Genomic DNA, 17,151 nt, shown 5'->3' on the forward strand with positions numbered 1-17,151 from the left:
TCACTTTCCAAGCACCCCGGGACAATGGAGGCCACTTCTTTGAAATGAAATAGGTCTCCATTTACAAGTGTTTGAGCTATTGGCATTGTAAAAGACAATGCTTTTATTTATGTGTTAATTATCAAAAGTAGATCAATAAAAGGCATTGTCATTTACAATGCCAATAGCTTAAACTTTCGAAAATGCGAGACCTATTGCATTACAAATGCTTGTTTGTTTTCTTTTAAGCTCTTCTTGCATGCTATGACCACGACAGATGAAAAAAAAAGTCTGGAAGAGTTTTTAAAAAAGGCTGCAATAATGTATGTGTGTAGAATAGAGGACAAGGCATCTTACAAGAAAGTACACATTTCGAAGAAATTGTCATTTTCAAAGCTCTTCTTGTATGCTATGACCACGACAGGTGAAAAAATGCTTGAAGGGTTTTAAAAAAAAGGCTGCAATAAAATATGTGTGTAGAATAGAGAACACGGATTCTTAAGAGAAAGTACACATTTCGAGGAAATGGTCATTTTCAATTTCCCGGAAAGAAGCTGTCCTCTGAAAGGTGGTCCCCCGTGCGCTCCTCCCACCGGCACACCCACCCATGTGGAGGAGGATGGCTCCCTATGAGCTAATGATTCCTGACGCTGTGGGTGTGAGCGCACGCTCTACATAAGGCAGTGCCAGGCGGGGCAGCCAGCGAGTGTCGGTGTGAAGGACAGCAGACTGACACCAAGGCAAACACTACTACACGCGAGACGTCAACGCGGCTAAGCCCACGGGGCTGACAGAAGTCTGGAGGCACGAGGCAGGTGACCCCCTCGGTAACAGAATAGACCACAGGAGCAGAGAACGTTCCAGGGAAAGAAGAGACACCTTGCGGGAAGACTCGGGACTAACAAGAAACTTCAGAAACAGAACAGACTCTTTGGGTGACAGTGGTCGAGAGCACCCTCGCACTTTTTTAAAGACAGAGGACCGTAGGAAAAGCGGACAGAACCCGAGGCGGCATCCTTGGACGTGTCTCATTGCTACAGCCACAGGTGAGGAGCTGAGACGAACGGCGTAATGGGCGGGGAGGGGGCTGGAAGAGGGCGGCCAGGGTCAAGGGGGGGTGGTAACAGCCACGGAGAGCTTCCTTGAGGTCTTGATAAGGAAGAACAAAAGCCGCTTCTAATGACAGGACACAGGCGGCGCAGCAGTCTATTCTGGAGAATGTTCCAGAAGGCAGCATCCTCTCGTCTCAAGCCACAGTCCCCTCTATTCTCGGATGACCTGGTTGTTTATTCTTGAGACTGTATCAGGTGAAAGCCTCATCTGGCAACAGTTTCAGGAGGAACTTCAGAATCTTCTCGAAAAAAAAAAAACAGGTGGCACCTGAAGTTATAACTGCAGTCAGTGTCAGTAAGCACAGGATGGCGTCTTCTGGTATGAGAAGGCACTTCAGCATCTTCTGGCAGAAACCCTAGGAGGCAGACGCTTGTAACAAATGTCTCCTAACACACATCAGCATCTTATGGAAAAAGTCTCAGAAGACATATTCTTCTGGAGAAGGTCTGAAGAGGCACATATTCTCGAGATGGCCTTGGAATGGCCTGGAAGTCTCTTTCTGAAATTGCCTCACAAGAAATGTTTTCTGGAACAGATTTGCGATGATATATGGAGGTTTTTTTTTCTTTTAGGGATAATTTAGTAGCGAGAGCCTGTTCTGGCATAGTACGTTGGAGGCATAACATCGTTTCCCAGGAAAGGTCAAAAGGGAAGTCTCTTATGTAGACGGTATCCACACATTCACTGTTTATTCAGGAAAAAATTGCAGACTTTTTAGAGACAGGGTCAGTAAAAGTATTTTTATTGGGAAGTCTCGAGGGAACTTTCCCAACTTCTGAAGATGGTCTCCAGTGGCACATAGAGCATACACTGTTTTTTGGGAACACGGGACTCATGGGGCATAGGTGCTTTGGTGGTAGCCTTTTCTGTATGAGGTATTAATAAGTTGCCTCTTCTAAAAAGAAAGCCTAATGCACAGCAGTCTCTTATGGAGAAGGTTTCATTCAACAATATATTCTGGATCAAGCCTCAGGCACAGCAGCCAACTCTGAAGATCGGCAGTACCTTCTTCAAATGACCGAGGAAGCTTCTTCTAGAAATGGTTTCAGAAGGAGGTGCCTTCTAGAGAAGGTCTTGAGAGGCATCCCTTTGGAAGAGAGTCTTAGGAGGCACAGAATCTCCTGCACAAGTTCCATAAAGAAACTTCTTCTGGAGAAGGGTTACAGAGACAGATACTTCTGGAGATTATTTCAAGAGATGGTTCTTTGTTTTTAGAGATATGTCATCTTTTTGTGGAAGGGGTCTCAGAAGAAACCCTCTTTTGAAGATGGTCTCAGGACAAGCCTTCACTAGAATGGTCTCAAGACGCTTAGTTTATCCCCATTGAATCATCACCAAACAATAGCGAACGGGCATCTTCTGGAATTAGAGTCAGGAAGTAGGCTAAGTGCATTCTTATCTTTTCTGGAAACAATCTCATCAGGTGCCAGAAGACAGTTATTTCTGTGAAAAATATCAAAAGGCACAGGAGTCTGTTCTGGTGAAAATCTTATAAGGCAGCCTCTTCTTGAAAAGGTCTCAGAATGAAGGTCCTTCTGGAGAAGTTCTCAGACGACGGCCTCTCATGCATAAGGTTTTGGGAGACATCGCACCCTGGCGACCCATTAAGGGGAACACTAACTCACTATGGGGCATATTACCAACAACTAGCGATAATTATCGCTATGTTGGTTTAGCGGCGATATTTTTATCGCCGAGCTGCGGCGATTTTTATCGCTTAGGACCTTGCTATTATCAAGGTTTATCTCCTAAGCGATAAAAATCGGCCGAAATGCATGAATATCGCTGAAAAGTCAGCGATATTCATACATTACCGAGCTAATGCTCTTAGCCATGTTATCCACCTACCATTGGATAACATGGCTAAGAACTGCTCAGGGGCAGCTTTTGGAGATATTCGCGCTTAGCGCGAATATCTCCAAAAGTTGGTAATAGGAGATAGCGATGTTAGCGACTGTTTCCAGTCGCTAACATCTTGGCACGCCCACTTTGCATGTCATTAGTGATAAATATCACTGACATGCAAAGCAGGGCCCAAGATGGTCGCTATCTCCTACTAGCTGTCGCTAACTGGTGTTATCGACAGCTAGGTAATAGGGAAATAATTTTATCTCCGCTTTCTTGGCTTTTAAAGCCAAAAAAGTGGGGATAAACCCCCTTGATAATATGCCCCTAAGTAACTCTTTTTGAAGGCTGGGTCTGTTTTTGGCTGCTCTGACACAAAAACTGACACTGTGCTCCTGGTGTGGGTAGAAAGCTATTGTCTGTATTCCTGTGTGTATGGCAAGAGCAGAGTGGCGCCGATAATGAGCTGAAGTGGTTCCAGAGCGCCGGGAGCCTGCATTCCCCAACCCGCATAGGTTATCAAGCCATTCCCATTTAGCCCCATCACCTTATGGGAAGTGGCATCTCAGTCTGGGCGGTGTTGCATCTGGGGAAAGGGTAGGGGATTTTAAAACCCGTGCTGTCGCCCAGGAAACCCTCTTTCATCCTCTTAACCTCTGGACCAGAAATAAACCGAGAGGTAGAGGACACGCCGGTCTCCACTTATGACTGTGCTTGATGTTATCAAGTCAATGTCTATGTTCTGTGTGCACAAGGGTGACTCTCCTTATACCCAGAGGCAGAGCATTTTCTTTTACTATGAGACACTGTCTTTTGTAGCAGCCACGGTAGAATTCTTGAGAGGTGGAGTACAATTCCCTGAAGGACATGATCAATTAATAGACCTATGGGCGGAGGCGGGAGGGGGCGAGGTGTTTGCCAGTAACCTACTCACTCAGTAATTGTATCAAAAATACATAATTTTTATGCCGTAAATTTCCTTCATTTGAAGTTTATTTACAATATCCGTAAAGGTTTGAGCTAGGCACAGGGGCTGGTTGGAGGTGGGGGTTGCTTACACAGTATGATCTCGCGCAGGGACGATGCGGGAAGCCGTTTCCTAGTTACTGGTTCTGGAACTATACAAACTCTGTATTCAACTGCAGGTTATGTGCTTGTTGGAGGATAACTTATGGGAATGTTTCCTGGTGGCGGGAATCTGACTCGTGGGGGAGGGAGGGTGTAAATATTGTACATGGGTGAAATGCAATCTCATCATTATTTGCATTGCCACAATATGTAACGTGTTTTAGTGTACGCATTTGCATACAATCTGCACTATTCGTAAACCTGCGACTTTATAAGTTTGGAAGTCAATCTGAGCTGCGCTCTACCGTTGAATACCGCAAACTTGTCAAGTGTACTTCTTTCGTAATTGGTGGTGTGAAGGTTGGGGGACGTTATAAATATGCGCACATTGAAGATCGTAAGGGTTTTACGTGGTTTGAAAGATCGAGACGCGCATGTTGTTTAGCGGCACAGCCAGCCAGTGTATGTGTGGAAAGACCCCTTCTTTTCAGACCTGGTACCTCTCCTCGGAGGTTTTCCACCGCCCACCTTCCTCTCAGCAGTTTTTGATCCTCCCTGAATGTCTGCCTGCAGCAAATCCTGCTCTTTGCGCCGCCTCAGCCCTTCATACCACTCTCACCTGTCTACAAACTCTGCACCACCCCAGCCCTACCAGCTGCTCAAGCTCTCCCTGCCCTATCCTCGGCTCACCCCAGACTCCACTATTCTCCATGTGTCCCCCACTCTCTGACGTGCAGTCAGTGGATCCGAGCGCTGAGCGTGAGAGAGAGCTGCTGCACCCTCACACGCAGCTTTCATTCCCAGAGACCATGGAGAGAAGGAGCCCAGCCTGCCAATCACAGTTCTTCCTCGCCCGGTAGAGCCCCTCCCTTCCCACTAGCAGCCTCACCTTGGAAGCAGAAGTACTTGCGCGTGAAGTAAACAACCCCGCGTCCTCCTCGCCCTCCAGTGCGCCTCTTTGGAGAGATTCCACGCGCCGTGATGTGTGATGGACCATGCAGTTCTACGCATGTACAGAGTCCTCTTCCGCGTGGAGCACCTCTCAGGAGTTTGCCACCACCTTGAGGACGAGAGCCCCCAGCGGTACCATCTTCCAGCAGTTTCCTTTTCAACCAATAAGCTCCCCCGTTTCCCTGAAAAAGAAACCACTCGTTGCCAAACTTAAGTGCCCCAGTGGCCAAAGTGTTCTTGATTCTTCCTCTAGGGGGCACTTTCCTATGCGGACTTCGGGTCCGTGTCTGGTTGATGACAGTTTGATTGGAATGGTGTGAGCCAGGGGGCGGTGAGACTTAACAATCCCACCCTATCCGTAGTGCAAATGACGTAAGTTCTATTTTTCGAGCCTTTCGCAGTGGCTCACCTCTACATTGTCGCTTCCGAAACCTGAGCATCTGGCTCAATACACTCCAGCACCCAGGTTCGGCGCCCTTACATCCACTGCCCACCTCACCACCCACACAATCAATGCCCAACCCTACCTCTCATCCACCACTGTCCGTCCGCAGCACTCCAACACCCACCTTCAGCGCCCTAACATCCACTGCCCAGCTCACCACCCCCACAATCACAGTCCAACCCTACCTCTCATCCACCACTGTCCGTCCGCAGCACTCCAACACCCACCTTCAGCGCCCTAACATCCACTGCCCAGCTCACCACCCCCACAATCACAGTCCAACCCTGCCTCTCAAGCACCACAGTCCGTCCGCGGCACTCCAACTCCCAGCTTCAGCGCCTTCACATCCACTGCCCACCTCACCACCCCCACAATCACAGTCCAACCCTACCTCTCATGCACCACTGTCCGTCCGCAGCACTCCAACACCCAGATTCAATGCCCTAACATCCACTGCCCACCTCACCACCTCACCACCCACACAATCACAGTCCAACCCTACCTCTCATGCACCACTGTCCGTCCGCAGCACTCCAACACCCACCTTCAATGCCATAACATCCACTGCCCACTTCACCACCCACACAATCTCAGTCCAACCCTACCTCTCATGCACCACAGTCCGTCCGCAGCACTCCAACACCCAGCTTCAATGCCCTAACATCCACTGCCCACCTCACCACCCACACAATCACTGTCCAACCCTACCTCTCATGCACCAATGTCCGTCCGCAGCACTCCAACACCCAGCTTCAATGCCCTAACATCCACTGCCCAGCTCACCTTCCCCACAATCAATGCCCCAACCCTACCTCTCATGCACCCACTGTCCATCCGCAGCACTCCAACACCCAGTTTCAATGCCCTCACATCCACTGCCCAGCTCCACCACTCTCACATGCAGGGCCCAGCTCCACCACTCTCACAACCACTGCCCAACCCTAGCTCTCTCACATCCCCTGCCTGGCTGCACCACTCCTACATCCAGTTTCAGTACCCTCACACATGTTACCTGTCTCCACCCACTCACATACACTTGCAAACTCCACCATGCTCAGATCCACTGCCCAACTCCATTCCACTCGCAGGCCTTCACTTTAGAACTCCTCCACTTTCACACCCATAGCTCATTTCCTCTACTCTCACCGACCTTCAATGTCCTTCTCCACTACCCTCACATGCAGCTATCAACTCAGGTACCTTTTCTACTCCACATCATGTCCTATCTGCCCCTTCTCACTGCTCTCACATACACTGCTAACCACACCATCACCCTCATGACCTCAAATGCCTTTTTCCATAAGGGATGGGTGTACCTTGTGTAATTCTGTGTAGAGTAATCACGCAGCATTACCTAAAAAATCCACGAAATTCATCGGAATTATGCAAGAGGAAGAATTTAGCAGTTATTGCTATTTTCTTAGGGCCAAAATGCCCCTTTGTGTACCAAATGGGCGCAAGGATGCATTTTGTGTTCAGAAATAACACTAATGCAACAGAACATGAATAGCAACACTGGCAGTCGCTTGTTTTTGTTAAGTGTGCTCTTGCGGTTGGATTTTTTCCACAAAATTACTCTTAATTATGTGAGTGGAATCACATTATTATCTGTAATTCCGCATCAAGGTGTAAGGAGAAATTGCCAAACTTATTCCAAATTCCCTGGAGTCATTAAAATGACTCCCAGGCCTACTCTCCTCTACCCTCACATTACCCCTACTGCCAGGGGTCAAAAGACACATATATCCTTCCGCAGCTTGTTCAATCACTTTCCCTGCTAGAGACTTCATCCCTAAACTCCATCGCCCTCACAACCAGACGCTGCCCCTCCATCACCCCTCTCTGCCCTTCATTAGTCTCCATTGCTTGCCACTGCCCTCCATTCCTTCCAGCGGACCCCACTGCGGGTTGACCCCTCACCATGACACCCCTGCACTGCGTGACTCTAGTACATTGCCTTCCCCAGCTCTTGCAATGGCTCCTTCTTCATCCTCTGGCAGGTTCTGGACCCCCCACACATCCTCTCCTCCTTGACCCCCGCAGGCAGCAGGCCGAGGGTCACAGTGACCCCAGTATAGCTCACAGGGGCTGACCCGACGTCCTACGAGCCAAGACCGGCAGAGCTCACAGCCGCCTCGAGGGGGCCGTCGAGACACTCAGTGGTTGTGAGTAGCTCAATATAGCCATGGCTGGAAATGACTCTTTTGACAATGAAAAATATTCCAGAGGTGGAGTGCAGGAAGTCCTACCGCAGCAAGAGGGCGAACTCCACTCCGAGTAACTATGTGTTAACAGAAGGGTTCAAAGATGACAACACAGAACGTTACCTCTGCGACCTTAATGTGGAAAAGCAACAACCCTGACATGTTGCTGTTTTCCTATCATAGGTTCCTGTCTGAAAGGCTTGTACTTTCTAATGTCTAATGGGGTTTAGTATGTTTTTAACACACCGGTGGGGTCATCTGCCAGTGTTTATCACCAAAGTAACATGTTTCAAACCACTAGTGTTTTTTTGAAAGGATCTTCATTAGGATGGATTATGTTAGGATATCTTATGTTATGTTGTGCTATGCTAACTTATATAATGTCATGTTACCATATGACACTTTTCCATAGCACCTCGTCCACTTTTGATAATGACCCCATGCTGATGTTAGTTTTAAAAGCCTGATGATAGGTCAATCCGCTGTAGTGATTTGCCTAAGAGTCGAGCCTTGGCATAAGGAAGGGAACCTCCACCCGGAAGTGACTTCACTGAAGGGTTGTTGACGAAGGAGAAGAGTGGATGGACTGAAGAGTGCTCAGCCTGGCAGGGGGAAGCAGCACTAAGCCGCTGCCTGCCAAATTGTTGCCCTGCGTGTGCCGCCTGCAGCCACAAGCCTCAACTGGTACTCACATCCGTATTCAGTCTTGAATTGAGCTGTCTTGCAAAATTCTATCCCAATGAGCCCAGAGTGTGTTTCATTGATCCTTTTGAAGAATGAATGTCACAATATATTTTCCGCCTAGTATTTTTTCGTATGGATGCATGAAGGTACTGGGTTGTGTCGCCACACCAAGAACGGATCAGTTTGAAATAGAGTGACAGGGTTGCTCATTAAAGGAAGGTGACGCTGAGGACTACAAAAGACAACACGTCGTTTGGCATTCAAACGAGTCAAGCTAACTGGATAGCAACCCACTTGGTGGTCACATTATCCCAAGGTCACCCAAAAGAGTAGGCATGTCTTTCAAATGAAAGAATATTGTTCATTCTATGGGGTTTAGCACTTGCATGTGTAAAGAATTAAGACAGGACGAGCCATCAAGCTATCAGAAGCTGTATGGCAGTGGCCCTCAATTAGGAGCGGCCAGTGTTAGCAGCTCCTACTCCATCTTGGCTTTCAGTACCACTAGAATGTTTCTTGCTACGCTTATTCTCAAGATTTATGAAGACAAGAGCAGAGAAAGAAAGAAAATAGACAGGACTCCAAGAGCAGTGCTACTTTCTGTTTCCACTGCTGGTCCTTCTCATACCCCTTAGAAGCAAATAGGAGACCATTGATGGGCCAAGGGTGGAAGAACAGCTGACACCTGTGGTGTCATCTCAAGGTTAAAGGGGAACTGATGTCACGTCCGGTATCCCATACATTGTTCCGAATTTACAAACATGAATATTGATGCCTTTTTAGGCAGATAATCGAATGCTACAACCAAGCCCTGGTGGCCATGAGATGACAGGCTCTGAGATTGAATCCACCAAACCTCTACGGACAATGATCCCATCTGTCGCACGGCTCCTCTGTAGGACTTTTTAAAGCAGCACATGACTGCAGAGCCCTCTGATGGAGGGCACACCAAACGTTAGAGGTTGTTAGAGGGAAGGAGCCAGATCTACTCAGGGTTACTTAACAGTTAAACCAAGGTGTGGCCTCAGCGCTGGTGGCGTCCAGTGCGACAATGGTTATTGCCGCCTCCCAATGACCACCTCAGCCACGGATTCCCTCACTACCACCCTTTAACAGTGCCCCTCAAGTGTCTATAACCACTCTCTCTCACTCAGATGCATTTAATTAGTTTCATAGCGCCACTCATAGCAGGGTAGGGCGTCAGAGCACTTTACATCGCACACACTACACAGAGATTAACAATCATAGATGTGCAACTCAGTGTATAGGGAGTGTTACATAAGACAGAGGACTACAAGGTGTAAAAGTCACATCATCCATACTGGTAGACAGTATAGTTTACGTGGCTTGGTCTGGAGAAGCACAAACTCAGAATTTAAAATGTAATACTATGGTTGGGGGTTCATTTTAATAACCAGAATTGGTTTGTAGCCAAATGAATCCTTTTTCTAATATTAGGATAATGAAATACTGGGGGAAACTATAACTCTGTAATCTACACCTTGTAGTATGCATACAGCTCTTTGATAACAGTTAATATCTCACTGTTCTTTGCTAGGATTTTAAGGTAGAAACTGCAAGTAACAAAAGGATCTCTCAGTCAAAAGCAATAACCCACTGACCTATTTATATTATATGCCCTTTGTGATCTGCATGGTACAGGTTCTTTGCAGCAGGCATATTAACCGTCTGTGCTATCTTTCCACGAGTCAAAACTTCCTATAGACAAACCTTACATCTTTCTGTAGGAAGAAAATAAATCACAGTTATCTTGACATTTTAATTGTTGTCTGAAAATTGCAAGAAGCAAGAACCCTGGCAGAAGGGGCTTTTAAAACGAATGTATGCTTGCCAACACCACCCCCCCAACCTAAAGTCAGTGCCCAGTGCAGTTGCACCGCCCTAAAGTCGACCCTGGTTAAACCGCTGATAAAAGCACATAGTTTCTCAAAATGGTGTCCCTTACGTTCCATGGTAGGGTTTGTGGAAGACGAAGCAGATATCTCAGGTCTAGCAGGAGTGAGAAAAAATCATTGTTTACTGGGCGACATTTAAGTGTGAAAGGGACATTTATAAATGTCCAAAAGGTGGCTGGGACAGAACAGGAATGAATCCGAGCATGGAAAGCACTGACCATGCCTGTGCTCCCTCGCTCTTCCATCGAGTCCATGGCATGCCTTGGCTTCCATCCCTACTCTGTCTCCGTAAAGACCACAAATAGAATTCTTCGCTTACAGTGTGAGAATCAACCAGTTTGATAGGCACACTGAGCTCTGAAGAAAGACCAATGCAGGCCAGTACGATTGCCCATGGCCACACACCTCATGACCACACGAAAAGAACAAGAGCATCTTCATCCTGTTGAGGCTTTCAGTCAGTAAGGTGAGAGTGGCATCAGGTCCAGCGGAAGCCCCAACTTTTAGATGTAGCGTGCTAAAGATCACATGAGAGTTTCATTCAATACTGAGCACACGCGCCAAACTTGTCAAAGCAATGAGAAGTTATGTTTCTTCAGAACATTTCTACTAAATGTTGTCTGCAAGAAGCGCCTTGCGGACAGACTTATTAATTCAATGCTAAAAATAAGATATCAAAGTTAGTCTTATACTAAGTGGGGCTATCAGGTGCCCTTATTATAAAGTCCCTGGGAATAAAACTTAAAAAAAACAGGCAGTGGAGACCCTCACACTTATTGTACTGTTATGTCTAGTGGCTAACAGCCACATGCATCAAAGGAAATTGCATTCGCAAACAGTGCGAATCGCAAAAATCGGCCGTTTGCGAATGCAATTTCTTTTTTTGGGAAGCATCATGTTTTTTTATTTTTTCGCAATTTAAGGAATCGCAATTATGTTGCAATTTCTAAAATTGCGATTGCTTTTAAGAAATCGCAATGTTTGATTTCTTAACTGCAATTCATGAATTTTTTTTGCGAATTCGCAAATAGGAAGAGTTAAATTACCATGAAGTTGAATTTCATAGTAATTTGCTAAAATTTTAAAAAATGCACAAAAGTGCATTTTTGAAAGTTTCATTTTACACACAAACATGCCCTTGGGGCATGTGTGTTTGAAAAATGTTCTTAAAGTTAAATTTCAGGGGTGCGGGGGTGGAGGGGGGCATTTGGACCCCCCCTGCACCCTTGAAATAGCATTCTCATTTTGCGATTCCTTAATTGCGAATCGCAAAATGAGAATGGCTTCCGATTCATTCCTATGGGCCTCTAGGCCCATAGGAATCAATGGGAAGGGATTCCTTAATTGCGATTCACAAATTATGAATCGCAATTATGGAAAATTAGGGAATCGCAAAAAATATTGCGATCTCCTAATGCATAGCATTTTGCGATTTCTTAATTGCGATTCCTTAATTTTTGCAATTAAGAAATCGCAAAATGTAACAATGATGCATGTGGCCGTAAATGTTTTATCATGAAACTTTAGTATGCAAAGTATTCTGCTTGTTTCTTTGATAGTATATTGTTCATATTTCTTCTGACGGAAATGTATCTGTATTTGGGAGCATTAATCCTGGCATGCCTTTCTGAAATACACCCAGTACTATGTGGTTCTTGTACTTTCTGTAGTTAGGTCTGCAAACAACCGATCCTCCATTTTCTGAAGCCCGGGTAGGGCTATTGTGTCAGGAACCGAGGAGTGTGGGGCTGTGAGAAAGGTTATCAGCGGCAGAAGAGTGGGCGAGAAGTATTACCAAGTATGTGAGATTCCATGGAAATGTTGACAGTTTTCATGGCTCATCTTTTGCAGGTGCTGGGGTCATCTACTTTGATCAGAATGAAGTTCCTCATCCTTAGTGTCCTGGTGGTGTGCCTGGCGGTGGATGAAGGTTTTTCTGTCCGTGGCTCCCGTATTCGCACACGCAGGGAGCTGTCGCCAGGCCTACACACCCGTGGGATACGGGACGCTGGTGGGTCATACTGCCAAAGGAGGGATGCCTGCTGCCCTGGCCGAGACGACGCCTGCATCGTGCCTTACCTGGATACCATCTGCTACTGCGACCTCTTCTGCAATCGCACTGTCTCCGACTGCTGCCCCGATTTCTGGGAGTACTGCCTGGGAATCGACCCCCCACTGCCCATCCAGCAAGGTATGTCATCTAAATAATCCTTTTTACAAAATGCCTTAGGGCTCATCTGCCTACCTGTAGAGAAGGCAAACCAGGAGGTGCAGTTGAAGCAGTCTAAGTAGAAAAAAACGTACTTTCCTTTCCAAGTCCCCTTAATGAAAGTTACATTCATCCTTCCCTTTCGACCCCCAAGAGGCTACATATGTTGATCTCTTCAAAAACTTTATTACAGACCTGTAAAACCACCCTGCGGCTCCCCTGTGGTAGATTGATGGATAGCTCAGCGCCTACCACGCAGGCTCCCGCTGAACATGGGGAGGGGAGCACGTGTGGCTTTGGGCGGCTGCGCGTGACTGCATCCAGCCATTTGTCAAGGGTACAGAGTGTGATCTCGCGTGACTTCGAGAACAAGCGGGAACCAGGATGGAGTGAAGCAAAGCTGCACAGACCAGAGCAGTTCAGCTGAGGGTTCTGCAGTTTTATGATTCCCTCCTGAGCTGTACTGATGTCCCGGAGGAAAGGCGAGGGAGGGGAGCAGGGCAGGGGAATGGGTTTAAGTAATACGTTTTCTCCACGTGTTCACATTATAAAGTTACAAGCTGGTTAAAGCAGAGCTGTTCTTACGAGATAGGATTACCAGCCACGTGAGGCACATGTTTTCCAGTTCTGAGCTCTACTATTACAACCCATTCCTGGGACTGGAGATTAGTGTCCCAGTGATGTTATCTGGTAACCATATGCTAGGAATTATGAATTTATTCAGTGATTTAAATGGAAATATAGAAATGCAGATACTCACTATTAGAGTACCGGTTTGCTTATGAGGAGCGTTGATGCTCCCATTAAATGCATTGGAGCAGTGCTGAGAAGTTCAGGTACTCTACCTTTTCAAGTTAAAGAAGTGCAGGCACTCAGTAGCGGACAAATAAAGCACTTATTTTATGATTCCCTCACTGAGCTGTACTACAGGGTATGTGTGGCAGCAGGGCAGGAAACTCGGAGGGGCGAGGCGCAGGGGTATCGGGTGCTTTTCCTCTGCATCTTTACAATACAAAGTTCATATTGCATATATCATTTATGCATTAATTTAAATTGCAATGTATAATATATGGTCACAGCGTTTTTACCGCATTTTTTATTTGCATATGATGCTCTTTTAAAACTGCAAAACGTATACGTGAACCCTGTTTTCAGCTGCTTGTTCTAAATTTCGCTGGTACCAACTCGTCAGACTCATCCTCTGAACTGTATTCCGAGAGGAGGAGGAGGGCCCCAATGGGAGACAGGCACTTTCCTTTAGCTCTGCAGTACAGGAAGTGGCAGGCAGTCCTGATCAGGGTCTCCCACCCTACAACCTGCCAGCTCTGATTTATTAACTCTTAATAGGGAACAAGGCAGGAGCTGCTCTTCATTACAAGAGGTGGGGTTGGGGGAGTGGGGAAGTGGAGGTAAATAACACAAAAAAGAAGAAAACAAGCATTTACAATGCAATGGTCTCAGCATTTTTAAAGTTAGAGCTATTGGCATTGCTCATGACATTATTTTTATTTATGTTTTTGTTTTTAACACCTTGCCTGCTAAGGCAATTCCTGCTGGGTGCTGATCTCCTTTGAATACTATTGTTTCATGACGAGCTCAGCTCGTCATAAGCACACGACCAGTGTACTGCATGACGAGCTGAGCTCGTCATGAGCAGCGAAGGGGTTAAAACATATAAATAAATGGCATTGTCATTTACAATGCCAAAAGCTTAATCGCTCGCAAATGCGAGACCTATTCAATTCAATTCATAATCTTTATTCGATTGTAAATTTTACAATCATAAAAGTTCATTTTAAAAACACACAGTTAAAAACGGTTACACACAATTCATTTTCAAAAGGCAAATAATGACACAGTAAACAGTACAATATATCATACAATAAAAGCATGAGCAATATATAGTTAAAAATATAAATAACTGTAAACTTAAAAACACCAGCACAATTTTACAGCATGGTTAGCCATCCATGCTTTTCCTAAAGCAGATGGCTTTTTTAAAAAAATTACAGATAAACAAAGTACAGTCAATATTCAGTAGTTGTAAGTAATAAAGTGCGGGTTTAGTTTGTTTGAAGCTCATTTTTTTAAGGCACGGTTTAAGGTATAATTTCCGTGGAGTGGAGTAATAAGGGCAAATAAAAAGGAAGTGTGCCAGATCTTGAGGAGACTTTCCGTCGCAGCCACAAGCTGGCAGCACTTCGCCCCGCTGAGCACCAGTTGGGAATGCCAATAGGAGGTGATAGAGGTCAAAGCGGAACCTTGTTAGCAGAAACCGTTGATAGCTGGACATGGGCCATGTCAGGTAAGGTTCTATTTGCAAGCATGTTTTTAACAATAGATGTTTCCTAACACTGACCTTCTGTATCTCAACCTCTTCTCTATCGGTACATCTTAACAAAACTATGGCATTCTTGACCAGGTTCACATCAGATTTTCTAATTGTATTTGGGGCATAAAACAGATCAAGTCGGCCAATTGCCGTTAGGCTGTCCTTTATGTACTTTACCCATGGTACTTTGAATCTCCCATCTAGCTGTAGAGTTTCTTTCAGTAGGGCATGTGTTAATGGAATTTCATTGTTTAGCCAACATTTCAGCCAACATGTGACTGGGCTTACTGCAATTCTGTCACCTAGATAGGGGACCCCCAGCTCCTCGTGTACTGAGTAATTCCCAATACCCCTAGGCAGTCTTAAGATCTTTTTTAGGAAGTTATTTTCTGCGACCTCTAGGTCTTTGGCCTTGCGATAGCCCCAGAGCTCGCTCCCATAACAGGCAACAGCAACACTTTTTGCCTGATACAATTTAAGCAATGCGGCCAACGGGCAATTGCCGATTTTTTTTGCAAAGCCAAGGATGGCCGCATTGACCCTTGTAGTTTCTCCCTTCTTTTTGGAGACTGCTGGGCCCCATGATAACTTATGGTCTATCAGGACCCCGAGGTAAGAGAAGGAGTTGGTTGATGGAATTTTTTCCCCATTTATACTGAAGTGGCCAGGTTTCAGAGTGCCCTTACCTGCTTTCATGATGAAAGACTTGGAGTTATTTATACTTAAACCACGTGATTCCATAAATTTGTGGAAGGAATTTAATAATTTCTGGAGGCCGATTGCTGTTCTAGAAATAAGAACAGCATCATCGGCGTAGAGTAATACAGGTACCCCTTTGCGCTCTACTAAGGGGTAATCTGCTTCTACAAGTAAGAGAGATTCCTCCAGTTCATTAATATACAGGTTAAATAAAAAAGGGGCCAAGATACAACCTTGTCTGACACCCCGATTTATTTTAAATTCGTCCGTTACATTAAGGTCTTGAGAGTAACGGACGTTCGCCCTTGTGTCTGTATGCAGATCAGCGAGGAAATTAACAAGGTTCCTATCTACACCCATTCTCAGCAAAGTGGCCCATAATAGGCTTCTGTCTACGCAGTCGAAAGCGGACGACAAATCCATAAAGGCCATGTAGACAGTGCCTTGTCTCGCCAGTGTGTACTTGCTTAAAATAAGGTATAGGTTCAGACACTGCGTGATGGTCGAGTGATCTGGTCTAAACCCGTATTGAATGGGTGAAAGGATTTTGTTTTCTTTAGCCCAGGTAGATAACCTGTTAAGAATTACACCCCCTACCACTTTAACTACTGAATTCAGTAAAGAAATTGGCCTGTAACATAACGGGCTACTGCGATCGCCCTTCTTAAAAATGGGGACTATAGTTGATAGACCCCAAGTTCTTGGGCAACCAGTTGTCACCGCTGCATTAATTACAGCCGTGAGAACCGGAGCCCAGAACGGGATACTAGACTTAAACAGGTCCGGCGGCAATCCATCCGGACCCGGGGCCTTGTTGGTGGTTAGACCCTGTATTCCCCTTACGGTCTCTTGTACTGTGAAACACAGCGGAGTCGCAGTTGAAATTAAAAGGTCGGAGACTTCCCGTTGCTCATTGCTCTTAAAAATTGTACTGAAATGGGACACCCACTCCCCCTCTGGGATGTTTGTTCCAATTGCTGTGTCATTTGGGTTTTCGAACATATGCGAGACCTATTGCAATTGCACCCACATACAGAGCCACGCACACACACACACAGACAGAGCCACGTGCACACACACAGACAGAGCCGCGCGCACACACACAGACAGAGCCACGCGCACACACACAGACAGAGCCACTCACACACACAGACAGAGCCGCTCACACACACACAGAGCCGCGCACACACACACAGACAGAGCCCCGCACACACACAGACAGAGCCGCGCACACACGCTTAGCATTAAATACAGTAAAGTCCCATTCCTAGTTGCATGTCTTAGGAAATTTCTGCATATTACCCCACAGGCCACAATATATGAAATAATCCTCGCATATTCACTCAGCAGTAAACAGCAGCCCTGTGGCGAGCTACATTGCTGTTTAGCTTTAGTAAACGCAATGTTAGGGCATGTAAATAAAAGCACATTTTATTTCCAACAATATGGACATCAGCCCTGACTTCCTGCTTGCATCATAACCAAAACACATCACCCAAGCATGAAAGGTATTACGAATACAAATCTCAATTGAAAAGCAGTTTATATTATAAAACCCAAATCATGTAACTACTAGAAACGCTCATATCCATCCTGTGTGGTTTTTAATTTGCAACGAAGCAGCAGCACACCTAGGCCCCAAAATCGAAAACTGCCCATAAAAATTGCATTTCGAGAACTGGAATTGAGTGAGAAGACACATTTTC

The 17,151-nt window shown here is 45.9% G+C and overlaps 1 protein-coding gene across 1 annotated transcript in view; it reads left to right on the forward strand.

The window, feature by feature from the left end:
• Positions 1–650: 650 nt before the first annotated feature.
• The window catches only part of TINAGL1 (tubulointerstitial nephritis antigen like 1), a 128,987-nt gene continuing 112,486 nt past the window's right edge, over positions 651–17,151 (forward strand). Inside the window, exons 1-2 of the mRNA XM_086955637.1 lie at positions 651–1,025; positions 12,057–12,396. Of these exons, the coding sequence (XP_086811763.1) occupies positions 12,084–12,396 (313 nt within the window). The 5' untranslated portion in view covers positions 651–1,025; positions 12,057–12,083. The remainder of the gene's footprint in view (positions 1,026–12,056; positions 12,397–17,151) is intronic.

This window comes from Lissotriton vulgaris, chromosome 2_1, assembly GCF_964263255.1.
Source record: "Lissotriton vulgaris chromosome 2_1, aLisVul1.2, whole genome shotgun sequence".
Classification (NCBI taxonomy): Eukaryota; Metazoa; Chordata; class Amphibia; order Caudata; family Salamandridae; genus Lissotriton; species Lissotriton vulgaris.